The sequence below is a fragment of the Sminthopsis crassicaudata genome, chromosome 1, assembly GCF_048593235.1.
Source record: "Sminthopsis crassicaudata isolate SCR6 chromosome 1, ASM4859323v1, whole genome shotgun sequence".
NCBI lineage: Eukaryota > Metazoa > Chordata > Mammalia > Dasyuromorphia > Dasyuridae > Sminthopsis > Sminthopsis crassicaudata.
Genome location: NC_133617.1, coordinates 415,430,965 through 415,450,518, shown reverse-complemented (window position 1 = coordinate 415,450,518; position 19,554 = coordinate 415,430,965). Strand labels below are relative to the sequence as shown.

Below are 19,554 nucleotides of genomic sequence, written 5' to 3'. Positions count from 1 at the left end.
AAAACCTATAACTGCCTAAATGCTGTTTTAAACAGATATCTGTAATAATCTATATGAAGTGGACTTTGCTCATATATGTTGTCCAAGTCTGTCTTCCTTTCTGCATACAACCACCTTACATTCAGACCGGCACTTCCTTAAAGTATACATTTCCAAATGTTCTGCTTTTGTTTATTAAGATTTGCAGAGGGCAGCTAGGTGGCTCAGTGGATAGAGCACCAGCCCTGAAGTCAGGAGGACCTTCATTCAAATCTGGCCTGAGACACTTAACACTTCCTGGCTGTGTGACCCTGGATAAGTCACTTAACCCCAATTGCCCGGGGTGGAGGGGGATTTACATTAATTTTAGTTTGAAGGCCAATAAGAGTAGGGATACTAGTATATTCTGATTGTCATATTTAACCAAAATATTTTGGTTGAATATGGTTAAAATTAGTAAATTTTTGTCATAGTTAACCTTATTTTGATCTCATATTTTCTTGAAACCTGCCTACTTTGTCCCTGTGCTTAGTATAGTTCCTGGCAAATAGTTGTAAATGTTCAACAACTGTCTGACTTGTTCCTTGTTCTATTAGAACCAAGCAAATCTGACTCTTATTGAAATCATAGCTTATCAAATACTTAATAGCAGCCATTGTAATAATGAATCTGGGGATATGAAAGATAGTGTCTATTCTCAAGTAGCTCACTTTCTTAGGGGAGCAAAATCCCATAAGAAAGATTTGCCTGGAAGTGAGATGTGAAGGTCCTATGGCTCGCATGGTCCAGATGGCAGCAGAGCAGATGGTAGAGCATCAATTTCAATGTTATTTCCACTGATAAAAATCATATCAGTTTCTGATATTGAGCCATTTGCCAGTGCCAAATACTGTGTGGGGGAGTAGCTGGGGGAGGGGTTCATGGCAGTTTTTTTTGGTGAGTCACTTGGGATTAATTGACTTATGTGGCATAGAGCTACTAAGTGTTAAGTTTCTGATGGCCGGTTTGAACCATATCCTCCTGACTTCAGGGCCAGTGTTCTATTCCTATGCCATCTACCTGCCCGCCCCCCCAAAAAAAATACTTTAGTAGCAAGAATTTTCTTCACAGTCTTTAGTAGAGTTTACTGTGGAACCTACAGAAGCAGTTGGTGGGCCACTTCTCCATGGAGGCTGCTTTTCAAGATAATGGCTCTGTGGTTTGGGCTGGAAGCATTGACAGACAATCTATTATTACATCTTTCTAGTTTTGACCATTGTTCTGGAGAACTGGTACCATCTTATAGTTATATCTATTCTAGTTAAGTTTGTGCTATTTTATCGTATTTCTATCTTGGTGAGCTTGTCACCAGTAAAAATGTAGACCAATAGCCAAGAAAGGTGATGCCTGAACTTTTCATTAGAGACTTTCCTCTGGGTTTTGTTAGCCCATTAGTTTATTTTTTGAACTATTCATTCAAAATTCTGATAAACCTAGTTCGCATTTGTCAGTCTTGTCAACAAAGTTTTGTCAAATGCTATATTAAAATAGCATGTGGCAGTTAAGTTCCATTAGACTTCTAATGCTCAGAAATGAAATTTAAATTGGTGCATGACTGTTTTTGATGAACCTGTTTTGGCTCTTAGGGATCACGGATTCCTTTTCTAAAAAATGCTCTCAGTTAATTTAATGACTCAGTGTTTTGCCAAAAAATGTCAGGTTTACTAGTTTGAAGATTGCATTGTCTTTGTCTTTTGAAAATTGCAACAGCATTTATCTCCTTTATTCTCGCTATATAACAGTTTTCCTGTTAACCACTTTATTCTTTCCAATCTAAAGATATTCTTCATAGTAAAGAAAATTAGCCAGAGAAGTATATTTTTCTTCTGTTGACAGGACACATCTAAGGCACTTGTCCTATCCCTTCTTTTTTCTTTCTCTTGCTAAAATTAGTGTTTTTATTTTGGCATAAGGTTGCTTCTGACCACACCTATTTTGCCAAGATTCGTCAATCCATTTATATAGATTGACTTTAGAGACAAGTAATTTAAAATAATTCTTATATCTTAAAGATTCATAAATGTGTGTGTCTACAGAAAATTTAGAAAGGTCTAAAATTATCTAATTAAGAGATAGAACATCGTATAGTAGATAAAAGGGTCTGGCCTTGGAATAAGAAAGGCTAATAATAAAGAATAATAAATTCAGATCCCACATTTTTTGGGTAGTTTCCTTTCTTAGAAGTTTTTCTTATTTCAGGCCTAAATATGCCTCATACAACTTTTGTCCCTTTTAGTTCCTTTCAGTAGGAACAAGATGAACAAATTTTTCTCAATTGTATATCAAATTCAGTAGATCTCTGCTAGAACTCATTCTATGTTGTACCTCTCTATATCATGTCTCCTTCTTCCAAACTTCCCTATTTCTGAGGTTAGTCTTATCCTTGGATTCACTTAGACAAAGTCATGCTCAGATATTAATTCCCTTATGTATATGTATATATAACATATAATATATATTTATATATACATATTTGCCAGATCTTGTTGATTTATCTCCACAATTGTTAGTTCTGCTCTTTTCACTTATTACAATAACCTCAAAATTTGTCTCCTCCTCCAATCCATTTCTGCAGTTAATCCTCCACACAGTTTTCACAGTATGATATTCCTTAAAACACAGGACTTTGTGACTCCCCTCTTTAAGTTCTTTGGTTTCCTATTACTGTTAGGATAAAATATAAGCTTCTCTATTTGGCATTTAAAGTCTTTCATCTGGCTTCAAACCTGCTGTTCTAGTCACATTGTGCATTATTCTTCATATATACTTCACTCCAGTGAAACTGACTTTAGCTTACTGTTCCTCACATGACATTCCATTGCTATGCTTCTGTCTATTCATAATCCATAAATGGAATGAGCTTATTTCTCCTGGCTCTTAGAATCCCTTTATTTTAATTTAAATTTAATTTAAAAAAATTGTCAACAGTATTTTATTTTCCCCAATACATTTAGATAGTTTTGAACATTTGTTTTTGTAAGACTTAATATTCTAAATTTTTATCCCTTCTCCCCTCCCCAAGGTTGCAAGCCATTTGAAATAGGTTAAATATTTGAAATGCTTTTAAACTCTTTCCATGTTTGTCACATTGTATAAGAAAAATTAGACAAGGGGGGAACATGCAGGGGGAAAAAAAGGTGAAAATACTATTCAATGATCCACATTCAATCTCCTCTGTTCTCTCTTTGGATGTGATTGGCATTTTCCATCCCAAGTCTATTGGAATTGCCTTGAATCATTGCATTGTTGTGAAGAGCCAAGTCTAGAGTAGTTGTTCATCACATAATCTTGTTATTACTAAGTACGTTGTTCTCCTGATTTTGTTCACTTCACTCAGCATCAATTCATGTAAATCTTTCCAGGCTTTTCCGAAATCAGCCTGCTCATCATTTCTTATAAAACAATACTATTCCATTAATCTTTATAGAGCATCACTTATTCAGCCCTTCTCCAAGGGCGGGGAGGGGGGGGGAGCATCCATTCAGTTTCCAGTTTCTTGCCACTACAAAAAGGGGTGACACAAATATTTTTGCACACGGATTCTTTTGGATCAAAGGGTACGCACAGTTTGATAGCCCTTTGGACATAGTTCCAAATTGCTCTCCAGAATGTTTGGATCATTTCACACCACTACCATCGATGTCTTAGTGTTCGTTTTCTCACATCCCCTCCAACATTTATCATTATATTTTCCTGTCATCTTAGCCAGTCTGAGAGGTGTGAGATTGTTTCAGTTTGCATTTCTTTAATTAATAGTGATTTTTTAATATGACCAGAAATGTCTTTAATTTCTTCATTTCAAAATCGTCTATTCATATTCTTTGAACAAAGATTCCCTTTTTTTCTCTCAGAATTTCAAATATCTCTACTGACATGACCTTTCCTTGATCCCCTCAGTTATTACTAGCTCCTCAACAAATTGTTTTGTATTGATTTTTTTATGCATTATGTATATTCTTATACTTATGGTATGTATATGTCTCATTTCCTTCAGCCTAAATACAGTCAAAATTTGAATCTCTATGACATTCTAATTGCCCTCTTCTGGATGTCTATCAAAATACCTTTTAAACCATGGCTTGGGTTTAGGTGGCAAAATTCATAGAAAGCTGACTCTTAGAATCAAAAAGACTTCAGTTCAAATCTCAACTTTGTTAGTTAATGATGCTCAGGTGTGACCCCTGAATAGGTATCTCACTTTTGAATCTCACTATTTTACTTTGTAAAATGGGAGATAGCTTTTTTCCCACCATGATTATGAGAATCGTGTTAAATACATTATTAACCTTAAAGTTCCATGTAAATTTCAACTATTATTAAATGAAGCATTATAAAATTAAGCAGGACAGAATACAGTAAAATACTTTTATCACTTCCTGTTTCTGACCCCCATATATATTCATGAACTCTGAATATACTTGTTTTATTAGATGCCATGTCCCATAGTTGGCTCATCTTAAACGCATAGTTCACTGAAGCCCCTGACTTCATAGACAAACTGCTCTATAGCTACAGCTTCTAATACTTTAGCCCAGTCTTCTAGGCTATTAACATTTTTTTGGATGTTGATTGCCATTCATTGTTTTAGCTGTCCCTTCCAGATTATATCATCTATAGATTGGGTAAACATGCCATCTATACCTTTTATTGAGGTCAATAATAAAAATGTTAAACCTAGAGACAAGCAAAAATCCATGTTCTGTTCCTTAGGCTCAAGTAGAGTAAGTCTAATTCCTCTTCCATACGATAATTCTTCAATTATTTGAAGAGAGTATGTCTAAAATGGAATTGGGTACAAAGTGTATACCAGAGCCTAAGATTTATGCTCAAACATCCTCACAAATGTGTACATATGTACATTTGTCCAGTGATGAACAAACTTCCATCTTCCTGATTTGTAGTATTGTAAAGATGAATGACTATAAAATACTTCAAAATTTGCAACTTTCCTCTTTCTATAGATGGAAATTTTACATGTCCTATAAGTATTTATAGGAAAAAGGAGCTCCAATTTATTATTTTCTAGGAATTTGGGGAGGAATATGTTTAGAAACATTTTATTTTCTTCAGCTTAAGAAATTTAAGTACCTACTTAAGGACTACTCTGGTAGTAACCCTTCCATAGTCTAATTATGATGGCAGATATTACAATTTTGTTATTTTATGTTGCTGTTTCAACACATATTGTTGTTTAATTCCTTATTTTAGTCATTTATTAAAAATACATATATTTTTATGTATGTAAAGTCTGTCTTTGTATAGACTTTACAAAGTCTGTGTGTGTATTAATTAAACTTATGGTAAGGAAAAAAGTCTTCTTAGAAAGCATATTACATTGATTCCTTTTATTTATCTTGCATTTTCAGGAATTATTCTCTGATAGACTTTTCTTAAGAGAATCATCTTTACAATGGCTTCAGCTGTGATTAGTTCTGTTCCCACTACTGCTTCTCGTTTTGCCCTCCTGCAAGTAGATAGTGGCAGTGGTTCTGATTCTGAGCCTGGGAAAGGCAGAGGTCGGAATCCTGGAAAGTCTCAAGCATTGGGGAGCAAGCCAACCACAAATGAAAAGAAAAAAGAAAAGAGAAGAAAAAAGAAGGAACAGCAGCAGAGTGAAGCAAATGAGGTAGCATGAAAGTTAACTGGTTTAAAGGATTTTTATAATTTATTTGAAGACCCAGAGTCTTTTCTTTATTATGGAAGACTTGACAGTTTTTCCAAAATTTTTCAAGATGAATTGTATGATAAATATTTTAAATTAGATTTTTATACTTGATTGATGGGCAAAAGTATACTTTAACTGCGGTTCCTGTAGACTTGTGATGGAAAGTGCTATGAGAAAACTATGGAGATTGGATGTGGATCAAACCATAGTATATTCACCTTTTTGTTGTTATTGCTTGTTTACTTGTTTTTTTCCTTACTTTTTTCCCCCCTTTTGATCCTATTTGTGCAGCATGACAAATATGTTTTGAAGAATTGCACATGTTTAACCTCAAAAAAAGTATATCTTAACTTGGGAAGAACTTGGTTCAAGTCTAGCCTTTGAATATATTGGCTTTGCAATCCTGGGCAAATTACTTAACTTTACAGCTTCACAGGCAAATTTCTAAAACTTTAAAGTTTGATAATAGCTGCCAGTCTGCATTAGAAGGAATTTTCTCACTGGAAGTTCTCTATACTTCTAATGATAGGACTGGAATGATAGGACTGGACCACCTATCTTTTCTCCTTTCCAAGTTCTCAAAATAATGGAGGAAGTTAAAAACAAATATTTGGCACATATGAAGATCCTTAATGAATTTTCATTTTGTTTTGTTTTTTAGAAAAGCTGATCAAACTTCTGTTTCTTGTTTTGTTTTTGCATTTACTCAACATAAAGAAGGATTACTTTTACAGCATATGTCTTAGGGTCCTGACTAAGTATGGATATAGAATAGACTAGGAGTCAATCTCAAGACTAAATCAATTTAGACTGAAAAGGAGAATGGACTTTTCAACTGTATCAAGTTTTTCAATTGTAGGAAGTTTTTTTTTTTTTTTTCCTGAGGCAATTGGTGTTAAGTGAAGTGACTTCTATTCTTGCCATTCCTTTAGGGGTTTTCTTTTTTCATCCTATTTTCCCTGCCAGTGTGTTCTGGATAATAATGAAATTATTGCAGTTGAAATCATGAAATATGATATAATTAAGTATATTATGAAATATTATGAAGTAATGTAATTAAAATATGAAAATAATGCCATTATGATAAAAATAATAAAATTAAAAAGCAACTAAAATTTTAAAAAGTTGCATTGTAGAAGGAACGTATATGCCTATCATCTTCTTGTATCTTTATTAGAATCTCTCATTGATGAGGCAGGTTAACAGATATTATTTAGATTAAACAACTTGTATTTGAGTGCTGGTATTGCCATTGAGTAATAGTTTGACTTGAGATAAGTCACTTAACATCTCAGAGCTTCAGTTTACTCATCTGTGAATTGGAAATAACTTACATAGCTTAACTGGGTTTTTAGAATCAAATTTATAATGTGGGTAAAGCACTTGGTAAGTATGAAATATCATATAAAAATCTTAATAATGGTTTTGTATTACTTTGAGATTCCTGCTATGGCTCCCATGCCATGTTGTCTTAAAAGTCAAATGAAAATTTCTGATCTTTTTTTTAAGCCTTTCATTTTTTCCTATCTTTCTCTTTATCTTGATTTTTAAGTGGAACTACTGTAAAATTTTATATTGACTTCAAGAATTAGTTCCTCCATCACATTCAGGATATCATTGGTCAGTTTATTCAGGGTTGATCAGGTAATTAAACAAATTTTTTGATTTGTTAACCCTTTAAAACTAACTCTTATGCCTTGTAATTTTATCTTAAAAGCAGATTAGTTTTTCTGTTCTCCAATCTTAATGATTTTGTACTTTTGGAATAAAAGGAATTAAAGAATTGATAAAATAGAATTATGGCAGAGTGACTATTTTAATTTTCATTTGTCAACTCAATATGAACAAATTAGGACCTAAAACAGTATTTAATTATGTTTTCTTATTTGTAAAAATTAGATTAAGACATAATTTTTAAAATCCTTTCCAGATATAAATCAGATGATAGCATAATGCTTTACAATTTACAAATACTTTGAATCATGTAAGACCTTCACACAAATCTGAATTAAATAGTAAAGATAATCTTTCTTTTATTGATGAGAAAATTGAGGGTGCTATTCATATAGATAAGTAGTTTGTCTAATGGCGTATAGCTTCTTAATGGTATTGAAACTGAACCCAAAGTATTCTGATGCCAAATCTAATACCTTTATCTCACACTATCTCACATAGCCTCTCAAAATAATATTAGTGCCCACAAATGATTTCAACAAATTATTGTTTATTTGATTTAATAATTGGTTGACTAGTCAGGATCATTTTAATCTCCAGTCATTAATATACTAGAGTTGATTAGTTGGTAGCAATATATATGAATTATTATCGTTGTCCTTTCAGCTTAGGAATATTGCTTTTAAGAAGATTCCCCAGAAATCCTCCCAAGTAGTTTGTAGCTCTCAACATGAGCTTTCATTGCCAAACCCAGTACAGAAAGACTTACAAGAAGAAAATTGGCAGGAGTGGAGACAAAGAGATGAACAGGTACAGTTTTCTAGATTATTATTTTTTTCTTCATTCTTTGGTGGAATTGCAAATGTGAATATCTTTTTCAGATTAATAGAGAAATGAATTAACATCATAATAACATATCTTCATCTTTGCCACTTTGTCGATGAATAATTGTAATTATATTTACTGTAATGAAATGAAGTTTTCCATAGCTTTGTATCATCCTTTAAGTTGTGCTACTTTTTATACCAAAATTCCATCACAGCTGCCACTGTGAAGTATTATCCTGTCTGTACTAGATTAATCTAATCCCTCTTCCATATGACACAACTGTATATGTTTCAAGGAACCTATAATGAACTTTCTCCTTCCCCCTCCTAATTTTCTTTTTTCCAAGTTAAAATTATCTCAATTTCTTAATATAATTCCTTATAGTTTAATTTATGTGCTTTGTGTCTTATCTTCCCCTTTACAGTATGAGCCCATTGTGGATAAATGCTATTGAAAATCTTAGAGTAACATAAGAAATTTGGTGGGGAGGGTTTTTTTTTCCTCATAGAAGATTAAGAGAAGGCATTTCATGGAGAGAATGTTAACCTGAACTCTGCTTTCAACATGAAACAATAGAGCAGATGAATCTTAGCATGTAGGAAAATGTGTTTAAATTGCATCTAAAGGCACTGAGAAAAGGAAAGACGAGATCTGGGAATGGAAAGTAGTATTTTGCTGGAATGTAGTGTGTAGAAGGGAACTAGCATGGAAAAAGGATGGCCAAGTATGAAAAAACCACATGCTAGAAGATCTTGCATTCCAGATTCAGGAGTTTCTACTTTAAATAATAATGGAAGCCCATTGAAGTTTTTTAAAGTCTTGATTAGAACAGTTATGTGTAAGATGACTAAAGATGATTTTGGAAGCACTAGATTGATTGTAGAAAGGAAAGATTAAAGAAAGGGAGAAAGAGAGATTACCAAGGGAGAAAATATAGCGTGGGAAAAAGATGGTAAAGAAAAGAGCTTTAGTGAGTACTTCTAATTTGGGGAAATGAAGGAGCCAGGAAAAAAACAGAAATATTCAAACATCCTGTTTTAAATTTCCTTTTTTTTTTCCTTTTTAGGAAAGGATCAATATTTTCCACATTGAGGGACATTCTCTATGTGTAAAATAATTGTCCTCTAATATGTTTCTCCCCTCAAGTGGATTTATGTATAGGCATGTGTATCTTTTTGATATATAGTGCCTGTTCAACTCCCTTTATGTCAGATTTATTTCTATTGAAAGTATAATCTTCCATTGCCAAATTCTAATCATAGTTCCTATATCATGAAATCCATAATGAAACCATAAGGTTGCATTAAAAATTGAGGTTCTTTTTAATTTATCAACCATACTTCATATTCGTATATCCAGTAGTGCGTAAGATGCAGGATACCTCTAGAGCATACCAGTAGTTTGGTGACTCATCAAAAAATAAAAGCATCAAAAATTCTTTCAAATTTGATTTGAGACCGATTATATCAATTTACCTAGGGGGATATAGAGAGCAAATCCAAGCTCTCAGTGCTCTGTGAATCAAATACTGATTTCTATTAAATAAGTTGCAATGCAGCATAGACAAAATAAATGCATTACACTGACTAGCCAAACATATGTGCTTTTTAAACTTAATACATTACGAGCCAACTGTTTTAAATAACTTCAATCCTTCAATATTGTAGGCAGTTTGGAAGAATTTTCTGTAGGAATTAGATGTGTTTAAAATTATCTAATATCGTTAAAATACCACTACAAAAAAGAAAGTTTCATATAGAATTACTTGAAATTTTTCAGAATTTATATATTCACCCAAATGTTGTTCCTCAAATTTATTTTGTGAAGATATGTACTGTTCTAAGTGTTCAATTGATATTTAAGAGATGTTATTCTTTTTTATTGGTTCTTCATTCAGCTCGATGAAATTAAAAGATACAAGGCTTTGGAGTCCTCTGAGAGGGATTTCACTATTTAGTATTTAGTATGCCTACTCGCACTCTTACTTCTAAAGACACAGGAACCTCAAGGTGATTGGTGGGCTGGATCTCAAAAGAGTGAACTCTTACAAGAGAATCTAGGCTCTTTGTGCTCTCTCTCTTTCTTGCTTGCTTAGATTTCCCCTATTCACAAGACAGATGAGCATAGAGTAGATCTGCATTGGGGTAGGAGTGGTGCTCAAAATAATCTGCCTCTATAGATGGGGCATAGATGCTTGAATTTGATATTTTTTTTTAAGTGAAAGCCCTCCTTAAAGAATGAAATTTTACTTCATTAAGGATATACTAAAGAAAACTGAAACCTGTTAAAATTGTTCAGTTCCTTTCTTTCCTATGCCCCTCCGTTTCCTAAAATGTTTCAAGTTAGTCATACTTATGGATTAGTACCCATTTGGAAATGAAAATTTTGGTATATATCTTTGAGAGGAGAGCAGTTACTGTACTTTGTCCTTACAGTTAAAGCTTCCTAGTTTGTAATGATCATTATTAGCATTATAAAGAACTGAAGCAAAATAGGAGTTCAATATTTTAGGTTCTCCTTAATTGTTTTTTATTTTAGCATTACCATATCTATTCCAATCTGCAATCCTATCCCTTCTTTGTTTCTTTTTTTTCCCCTCAACTCAGCTTTATAAAACCTCTTTGTTATCGAACCATTCATTGCTGGACTCAGTTCATCGGACTCCTGACACTATTCTTAAAGGAATATGCTATTGATCCTAAGTTAGATGCCTTTCAAAAATGTCTCTTTCAGATATGAGTTTGTCAGGGAATTTTCTGTGCATTGATTTTTCTTGATTGTTCTTGTGTGTTGAGAATTTCATTCTCTGGTCTCAGACACTGAACACTTCCTAGCTGTGTGACCCTGGGCAAGTCACTTAACCCCAGCCTCCAAAAAAAAAAAAAAGAGAGAGAGAGAGAGAGAGAGAGAGACAATTTTGTTCTTGAGAGTTTTCCTTATCTACCAAGTCTGAACTTCTGAACTGTGATAGATTAATTTGCCCATGGGATCTTCTCTTTAAACTCTCCAGAATTTATTCCCCTATAGTGAAGGGTGCATATCATATTATGCCTGGCTTTTCTTCTCCCTTTTTTTCCTTTTCATCAGAAATTCCATGATAGAGTAGTTATTTGCTTTGAAGATTCTGATCAATGCCAGCTGAAGCAACAAGTGCTACTTTATTGTTCAGAATTACCTCTTTATTTTGCAACCTTTTGAAGGATGAAATCATAGTTAAGATAGTTTTCTCTTTATTTTGCAACCTTTTGAAGGATGAAATCATAGTTAAGATAGTTTACAAATTAAATTTAAATTTAATTTAATTTTTTACAAATTAAATTAAAATTAAAGTTAAGATAGTTTACAAATATATCCTATCATCTGCTGTCTTGCTTTTGGCAGAAAATAATAGTGTATAGCTGAAGCTTGACTTCTTTTTGCAATGTTAGCTTTCCATGACAGATTTGTGATTTGTTTCTCAAATTCCCCATCTCATTCTTCCTTTCTAGGTGATTTCCAGTGTAGTGCTTCTGTTTGTTTTTCTATTGATCCTCACAGTTATCTATTGATTTTTCTCTACCATGTTGCTATGTTCATGAGTGTATTTTTCCTCATGAGTATACATTATTACTATACAAGGTTACTCTGTTGTTTTTTATCTCTTTCCCTTTTGAACATGAAGTACACTTTTAATAGCCAAATTCCAATTTTGAGTTAGTTCTGTCTTACAGTCTGTTGTATCTGTAAACATAGTTCACCTTGCCAATACTTTGGGCATTCATTTGTAGACATGCGAAGCATGGATTTTATTGTTAATTCTGTTCTTGGCTTTTGTCTCCCATTATTTACTTGGTCTGTCTAATTGTTCTTCCTGTATTGTATTTACAATTTTCCACTATATGAAGCTTCTCAGATCTATGCAGTATTCTTTCTTCTCTTTCAGTTGATTATTATCTAGACAAGTATGATCCAAATTGCTTTCTATATTATCTGGATTGACTCATTTTCACAAGTTCAAAAATGTTTTGTTTTTCCACAACCCCTCCAACATTGTCATTTTACTCTTTTGTCATTTTTACTAGTATGATAAGATAGACCCACAAAGTTGCTTTAATTTGCAATTCTCTATTAATAATTTAAGTTTTTTTAAGAGCCAATAGCAATGATATTTAGAGGAAATTGATAGGTTTTGTTTTCCTCCTTCCCTGAATTTGTCATTTTTTTCTTCCCTCACTTAACAAAATAAAATGCAAAGTGGGAAGGAAGGAGGGAAAGAATTTAAGATTTAAAAAAAAACAAACTAAAGAAAATGACCAAGTCATAGGGGAAATTTTGTGTTTGATATTGATAGCTCCCCACTCTGCAAAGAAAGGAAGGGACATTTTCTATCTTATCTCCTAGGTCAAGGTTGGTCATTATAATGAATGTCTTAAGTTTCTTTTTTAATTCTTTTGCATTGTGGCAACATCATTCTTATAACATCCTGCTGATGATAACTGATAAGATCTTCATTTAGTTTTAGGATCATAAATTTAGAATCAAAAGGGACTTTAGAAGCCATCAAATCCAAATTTATTTCACAGATAAGAAAACTGAAGCACAAGGAGGTTAAGTGACTTGCCTAGGGTCGTATGGCTATTAAAGATTTGAGGCAGGACTTGAATTTGACAGGGGTGAACCCTGAAACTGTCCCCCTGATTTTGTGGGGGGGGGGGGAAGCCATGGGAATAAGCTCTGAAACTCTCCTGACCGACCTACCCTTCAAGTGAGTTAAGTGGTTGCATTAAGATTAGCCCAGGACCACTCCCAATAGTTGGAACTTAAGTGGTCTCGTTCAACTGGACATCTAGACTTGGGGGCAGTGATAACATCAAAGGGATCTCATTCAATAGAAGCCCTACCCCCAAACTGCTAATAAAATGACCATTTTGAACTCCAAATCTTTGTAGAAGTCTAAAGTAGGATTATGCTTTGCCAAGGGACCTCTCTTCTTGGCACAACTGCCTAACAGGACTCTTGCCTGCTGTGAAGCTGCCATCTTCTCAGTGATAACCTAACCTCTATTTCTCTGAAAGGACTTCTTCCCACTGAGGAGTCGGTCCTCTTAGCAAAGCCGGCTTCTCAGTGCTAATAAACTTCCCTTTTGCCATTCAGACTTTTTGGGTTCTTTAATTCTTTCATGTTGGACCTTCGACCAGAGAGGATTCCTACAACTTTATGCACTGCCACTAACAACATCATTTTGATTCCCTGACTGGTGGAGTCACTCCAGAATATCCTGCCTTTCTTTCCCCATTTTCAAGAAAGCTCAACCCATCTGTTCCCAGAAAAGTGCATATCTGTTTCTTTGAGGCAGGGTCTGGAAGGCCTAAAATGGACTGTTTTCATTCTGCAGTTAGAGAGGGAGGAGTGGGGGGTGAGATTGTGACCCAAATATTTGACAGACTGTCAGGCATTGTGGGCTTTATTTCTTCCTGGGAGTCTGCTGCTTCTCCCAGGGGGCAGAAGTTAGAATCAGTATCCTGAGGAGGAGAAAAAAAGTTGAGATTTGGTTCAGGTGAGAGAGACAGAGTTAGAGATAAGGTCTTATTCTGGAAGGGATTCAGAAGCCTCCTGATAGGGACTACATAGAGATGCAGAGCGGGGTTCCCGTGTCCCTAGGGGGGCTGGAAGGAGGAAGTTTGATTTCCTTCCAGCAGATTTAAGCATCATACTATATTGCTGTTTTAATTTAAGCTTTATAGTTTTGAGATCTTTCAAGCCAAATTTGTTTCTGCCTAAGGAAGGATCTTTAGAAACAGAGGTATTTTGTCCCATTTTGCCAAAAGCCTTAGTTTCCCCAATTCTATAGCTCCTCATCCATCTCTAGATGTGTCTAGACATCCCTGAGGCGTCCCTGAGAGAATTCTACTCAAGCCTGGGGGGTCTGATGACTCAAACCTTCCTGGGTATTTGAGTGTCCAGCTATACAATAAAACAACAAGAAAAGGCTTTATCTCATCCAGATTTTGGGGGATTCCTGGTCAGGGAACCAAAATAATGCAGTTAGTGGCAATGCAGAAAATTGAGAATTGGGGTGGGAATCCCCTCAGCACACAGATCTAATGTAAATTTAAGAACCCAAAAAGTCTGAATGACAAAAGGGAAGTTTATTGGCACCGAGAAGTCAGCTTTGCTAAGAAGACAGACTTCTTAGTGGCAAGATCCTGTCAGAGAAATAGAGGTTATTACTGAGAAGAGGGTCTCTTCACAGTGGGCAAGAGTCCTGCTAGGTAGCTGTGCCAAAAGGAGAGGTCTCTTGGCAAAGCATAATACTATTTTGGACTTCTGCAAAGATTTGGAGTTCAACATGGTCATTTTATTGGCTGTCTGGGGGATAAGGCTTCCATTGAATGAGATCCCTTCAATGTTGTCACTGCCCCCAGGCCCAGATTTCCAGTTGAATGAGACCACTTATGAGATCTTAATGAAACCATTTAATTGCCCTGAAGGGTGGGTCTCTGTCAGGAAAGTTTCAGAGCTTATCCCCAAAAGTCAAGGGGACATTTTCAGGGCTCACCCCCATCAAATTCATTCTTCCTGATTTCATTATATATTCACTGAAACATGCTTCTCTCTCTTTTCCAAAGTACTCTACCTACTTGCTCCAGTTATATGACTCTTTTTCTGCTAAATGAAAAGGGCAATGGAGGAGGGAAAGGGAAGGACTTCAGCTTGAGTAAACTATTGTTAAAACTTTTTTCTTCCATTAAAAAAATTTTTGAATCAACTAAAACTAGCGTTGCCAAATACTCATCAGAATAGAAAGAGGAAGTTGCACATAAAACTAATATTCAGCTTGTCTTTCTTTTTTAAGTATGTAATTTCATTTCTACTTCTGTTCTCATCTCTTCTTTCAAAAACATTTTGTTGTCCCTCTTTTCTTTTTTTAATTTGGGAAACCTATCCATAGTTCTTATCATCCTCTTTAACCTTTTTTCTCCTCATCCTACTTTGAGAAAAATAAAAATGAAAATCCTTGCAACAAAAATAATTACATATTGTTGCATGCCTTGGAAAAAACATTCAGATATAACAGATTCCCATGTGGACTGTCCAAAAATTTGTTTCATTATACAATTTGAGAGCATTCTTAGGTATAAAATGAAGAGGAGGCTTCATCACTGGTCACCAGTGATTATGTTTTAACTTCTTTAAGTTCTCTTTGAAAGAATAGGCAGCTTTCTGAATAGACTTGAAAATGTGATAATTCTCAGGGACAAATAAAAACTTCAAGCTACCAAATTTTTACAGATATATTCAGATGAAAATGGGTATGTTTTATTATGCATACATTAATCAGTTTACAATTCCAAAGTGAAATTTGGTTTGATAAAACCATTTCCCAAATGCTTATCATAGGTTCATACATATTTCAGTATTTGAATGGGTTTATAAACCTCATTGATGTGGATCTTCTCTTCAAAGGTACAACTCATCCACATGTCATATTTTATTACCCTTACCTGTGACATCTTGAAAAATTATTTTTGCCTAAGACAATCTAAAAATCCTCCATGAGATATCTATAATGTTGAATGATTTTTTGTAGCCTTTTTTTAGCATCATATGAGTATCCTTTTTAGCATTATATGAATATCAATGTAGTATTTAGGCTGGGAGAAAAAGAAAAGACAATATCAATGGACTAAGCCAAGGCTTGTTCATCCAGTGCTATTTCATAGTTTGGATAATTGACATTCTTTATCCACTTTATTTTTTTTTTAATAGATTGCTAGACCAAATGCTTTTGGACAATAGTAGTTCTTATTCATTTGCCTCTGTACCATTAATCTGCATGGGTTTACCTGATAAAGAAAAGCATTGCCTTTGATAAGTATTATCTGTTATATCTTCACCATAACAGTGAAGCAAGCATTTTAGGAATGCCTAATTAAAACTATTTTTGATAAAAAAAATTTTCTTAAAATCAAGAATTTATCAAGTTCTACCATTTCAATTCCAATATAAATTGGATCAAATGCTACTACAAATGAATGATTTTGTGGCAAATCACTATTCATGCTAGAGAAAAACAAGAGAGCCCATGCATAAATTTGTAGAAAGATCTTCTTTACAACCTCAGGAAAGCGGGAATTACTACTATAGATTCTAAGATCTCCCTCATGAGAGGCCCCCTTTTTATTAGCTATAATTGGGAATGACCTAAATTTTAATTCAGTGCCTATGAATATGGCAAGCTCTAAATGGTGGCTTACCAGAATTCTTTTTTTATGCAGAAAAGGTCCCTTATCTGATATGTTTGACAGCATTTCCTTGAGACAGGTAAAGGCCTGTCCCTCTTATAGTTTTGGCTAGACTCAGAAACTTTCCAAGAGTCCAGGAATTCATCTCCTTTCACTGGTAGTGATTAACTCATAACAAGTTGTAAGGCAAAATAAAGAGTATGAAGTCTGTGGCCTGGATTTCTGATGTAACTCTTAAATCTCCTGTACCAATCTCCAGACACTAAATCATATAACTGATGATATAAATAGGTGAAAATTTAGGGCAGTTCAGTACTTCATTCACATACTGGCAAAGTCTTAAGATATCAACAGGTAATTGATTACAAATGTGGCTGTACATGTATGAATTTTCTACCAAATTATTAAATTTCTTTACATTTGCAAAGGAAAGAGGGGCAAGTGCACAAATTTGAAAAAAAAAAAAAGTTATTCTTATATATTATGGGAAGAATAATAGCAACCACAAACTACAAACTAGACATTAAATGAATTGGGGCAGCCATAATTGCATAGTTGTTATATAAGAATATATGTCTTTTCTGTGCCATACTTGATAATTTATACTCAGAGGATCAAATAAAATTATTTGTAATAGTATCTATCAAGATATCCTTGATCTTAATATGTGTGAGAGATTGTTGAGAGATTTTAAAGATGCATTTTGCTATATGATGTCAAATCCTTTTTTTTTTTTTTTTTTTTTTTTAATAAAAATAAGCAACAGACACAATGGGATTTTGTAGTCTGTACATTTTAGTCCTGGGAATTATGAAGTTTTCTACTATGGAAAAATAATTTATAAAAGTATTCTTCAAGTTTCAACAAGGATATTTTCAATATAGGTATAGAAGACTTGCCATAAAGATTTTGTAGATGACGAATATGGAAATATGTTTAGAAGAATTGGACAGGTTTAACCTATATCGATTTGCTTGCTGTCTTGGGGAGAGAAAGGGGGAAGGAGAGGGAGAGAAATTTGGAACTCAGGGTTTTGCTAAAGTGAATGTTGAAAATTATCTTTGCATGTATTTGGGAAAATATAGTGCTCTATTTAAAAAAAAAAATCAAGATATTTTAAAAAAAATTTTTAGAGTTGAGAAAGTAGTAGCTATCTTTCCATCTTTCAGATCTTTAAATACCCTCAAAATGTGGCCCCTTCTGCATATATTTTTACCCCTATATAGCTTAGGTTATTCGATTACTTATCTCATCTTTGTAATTTTTAAGACTGCACTATTATTTTTTTGCCAATTAAACAGAAAGATTCATGATGGAGTATGAATTATTAAAACTGGCTTGCATTTGTGAAGGAATTGGCATGTTCAAAAGATTTAAGAAAGTAGCTACTTAAATTCCCTTAGAAACCTTATCAGTATAGTATCTTCTTGTCCCTGAATTCACATGCATTAGATTTTATAAATCATTGAACAGAGAGAACATTGAACCAAGCATGCAGTTGTAAAATTATATTTCAGTGTCTCATATATAAAATAACTGGATTGGAATTATTGCATAATAGATTCTATTATAAAATACAAAGAACCCTAGGAAATTTCAAATTATATAAATACCACTTTTCTATCATATGTAATTTATGTAATGTAAGCAAAAGATTTATAAAAACAATGCCTCCCTCAAGAATTTTTCAAATTCACAATGTTTCCCCATATCTAAATGCAAGAGTAGAGGCTATTTTAATTTTATATATCAGAAATGTTAAATGCTATGAATTATTATTGATAATGAGGAATGAGAAAGAAGTAATTTTGAAGCAGTAATCAAAGACATTTGGTACTAGTTTAATAATAGAAAAGCAGTTCAATGGAGCAGACTGGATAAATCACAACCAGAAGAAATTAAAAGTAGAAGTCTAATGTTTGATAAACCCAAGAATCTTAAATTATTGAGGGGAGGATGTAAAACCAGAAATCCCTGTTTGACATAAGCTGTTGGGAAAATAGGTTTCGATTTAATATAAATTAAGTTTAGATCCACATATTAGACTAAATATCATAATAAGCTCCATAAGCATGTATAACCTAAATAATGGTTCCATTTTTATTTTTTTTTAATAGAGAACTCAAGGAGGTACCTTTCACAACTATAACTTGGGATAGAATTTGTAACTATTTAAGATGATTAAAATTTTGTATAAAATATAAAATAGGCAATTTCAATTGTATAAAAAATATTTTAATAGCGAAACTATCAACTGAAATGGGATTAAATTTTTGCATTATCACTAATAAGTCTGGTATCCAGAATATTGGCTCCAATATAGAAGATTGAGCCATTTCCCAATAAATAAGTAGCCAAAAGATGTGAACAGTTTTCAAAAGGAAGTGTTGTAAATTGTTAATGACCTTATGAAAGGTCATTAATTTCTTCCAAATCTCTACTAATGTGAAATAGATGTTAAAACAATCACCAGGTTTAACTTTACACAATCAGCAAATTGATATGGTTGGAAAGAATCAGAAACAGTGTTGGAAGGGCTGTAATAGGAATATATATTAATATACTGCTAGAACTAAAATTGGCGTAATTATTTTGAGGAAAAGTTTAGTACAGAGTTCTTACAACATTTCACCTAGCAATTTGCTCACTAGTGAGCATGTTATTCCATGGTTTTCAAAGATGGAAAGAAAGATCCATTGTGCCACAATATTTATAGCACTTTTGTGGTAACAAAGAATTGAAAACTGTGCCCATTAATTTTGACTGGGATCAAGCAAAAATTGATCTAATTAAAAGAGACAAAGAAGGAAATTTTATCTTGCTAAAGGGTAGCATAGACAATGAAGCAATATCAATAGTAAACATATATGCATCAAATGGTATAGCATCTAACTTCCTAAAGAAGTTGAGAGTTTTTTTTCTTTTTTTCTTTTTTCCCTGAGGCTTGCCCAGGGTCACACAGCTAGGAAGTGTTAAGTGTCTGAGACCAGATTTAAACTCTGGTCCTCCTGAATTCAAGGCTGGTGCTCTATCCACTGCGCCACCTAGCTGCCCCCTGAAGTTGAGAGTTCTAAAATAAACAGCAAAACTATAATAGTGGGAGATCTCAACCTTGCACTCTCAGAATTAGATAAATCAAACCAC

The 19,554-nt window shown here is 33.7% G+C and overlaps 1 protein-coding gene across 11 annotated transcripts in view; it reads left to right on the top strand.

Moving 5' to 3' along the window:
• Positions 1-19,554, top strand: part of GKAP1 (G kinase anchoring protein 1) — a 59,102-nt gene that overhangs the window by 9,625 nt on the left and 29,923 nt on the right. For all 11 annotated transcript variants that reach the window (XM_074280161.1, XM_074280159.1, XM_074280168.1 and 8 more), the window contains exons 3-4: positions 5,385-5,644; positions 8,024-8,167. In XM_074280161.1, coding sequence (XP_074136262.1) covers positions 5,429-5,644; positions 8,024-8,167 — 360 coding nt within the window. In that variant the 5' untranslated portion in view covers positions 5,385-5,428. The remainder of the gene's footprint in view (positions 1-5,384; positions 5,645-8,023; positions 8,168-19,554) is intronic.